At 71.2% G+C, this 1067-nt stretch overlaps 1 protein-coding gene across 1 annotated transcript in view; it reads left to right on the top strand.

Annotated features, from left to right (window-relative positions):
- The first annotated feature begins 21 nt into the window (after window positions 1-21).
- Window positions 22-1067, top strand: part of ECI1 (enoyl-CoA delta isomerase 1) — a 5450-nt gene continuing 4404 nt past the window's right edge. Inside the window, exons 1-2 of the mRNA XM_004691818.2 lie at window positions 22-163; window positions 251-358. Coding sequence (XP_004691875.1) covers window positions 112-163; window positions 251-358 — 160 coding nt within the window. The 5' untranslated portion in view covers window positions 22-111. The remainder of the gene's footprint in view (window positions 164-250; window positions 359-1067) is intronic.

Consider the following 1067-nt stretch of genomic DNA (forward strand, 5'->3'; position numbering starts at 1 on the left):
GAGGGAGGGGCCGCGGGCACTCGCACTGGGCGTGACGGGGCCTGTGGTGCGCCCCGCCCCCCGCGAGGAGGCCACCCGGCGGCGCCCTGACCCTGATCGGGTCCAGTCAAGATGGCGCTGATGGCGGGGCTGCGTGTCCCTACGCGCGCTCTGCTCTGCTGCGGTGCGTGTGCTCAGGGCTGGCGGGCTGGCCCGGGCCGGGACGGGCCGGGGCCGGCGCGCTAACCGGCCTCGGTGCTGCGGTTCGCAGGGTCCCGGCTTCGGGTCCCGGCACGGACTGAGGCGGCGGCCGGCACAGGGGACGTCGTGCGGCGCTTCGGGGGCCAGCGGGTGCTGGTGGAGCCGGACGCGGCGGCAGGTAAGCGCCCTGCGCGCTCCCGCCGACACCCGGGTGGGCCAGCAGTGCCCGCCCCACGCCCTAGCCGCTGGCCCCCGGAACAGTGAGTGCACCCTGCCGGCCTCGAGCGAGAACAGAGTAAGCCGGTGCCACCTTCGGGGGCCCCAGTTTTCCGTGAAGATAGGAAGGTTGGGGGTGGGTCCCTGTGCAGGCCGCCAAGTTGAAACTGCTGAAGGACCTGGGCACGGGACACGCCTTGCCAGGTGCGCCAGGGTGCAGAACCCGCCCATGTGGCCAGTTGGGGTGGCAGCCCGGCCACCCCGAGGGTCTGAGCACTCATGGGCCTTGGCAGAGCTGCCCAGAGCTGAGCTCTGTGGCCCTCGGGTGGGGGCATTTCTGGCCCCGGGCGCCTGCTGTCCCCTCTGCCCTGCGCAGGGCTGCAGGGCACCTGTAGTCAGTTACCTGATCACCTTCCTGCAGTCAGGAGGTGCAGAAGCTGCTTTCAGCTGTTTCCCAGCCATGACCCTGGCGCTGGGCCCTGGCGCTGGGCCCTGCCTTAAGGCAGAAAGTATGTCTGTGTTAGTAGACAGGTAAGCAAGCAGTGGGCGAGACGCAGCGTTTCCCCAGGGGCTCTACCAGCCCGCGTGGGTGCACAGCCAGGTAGGAGCAGGCTGAGGTGAGAGGACGCCGCCCGGCCGGCCCGTGCGGCGCTGAGGGCCTCTGCAGCGCG

The sequence above is a fragment of the Condylura cristata genome, unplaced genomic scaffold (genome assembly GCF_000260355.1).
Source record: "Condylura cristata isolate star-nosed mole 26May11 unplaced genomic scaffold, ConCri1.0 scaffold00032, whole genome shotgun sequence".
Taxonomy (NCBI): Eukaryota; Metazoa; Chordata; class Mammalia; order Eulipotyphla; family Talpidae; genus Condylura; species Condylura cristata.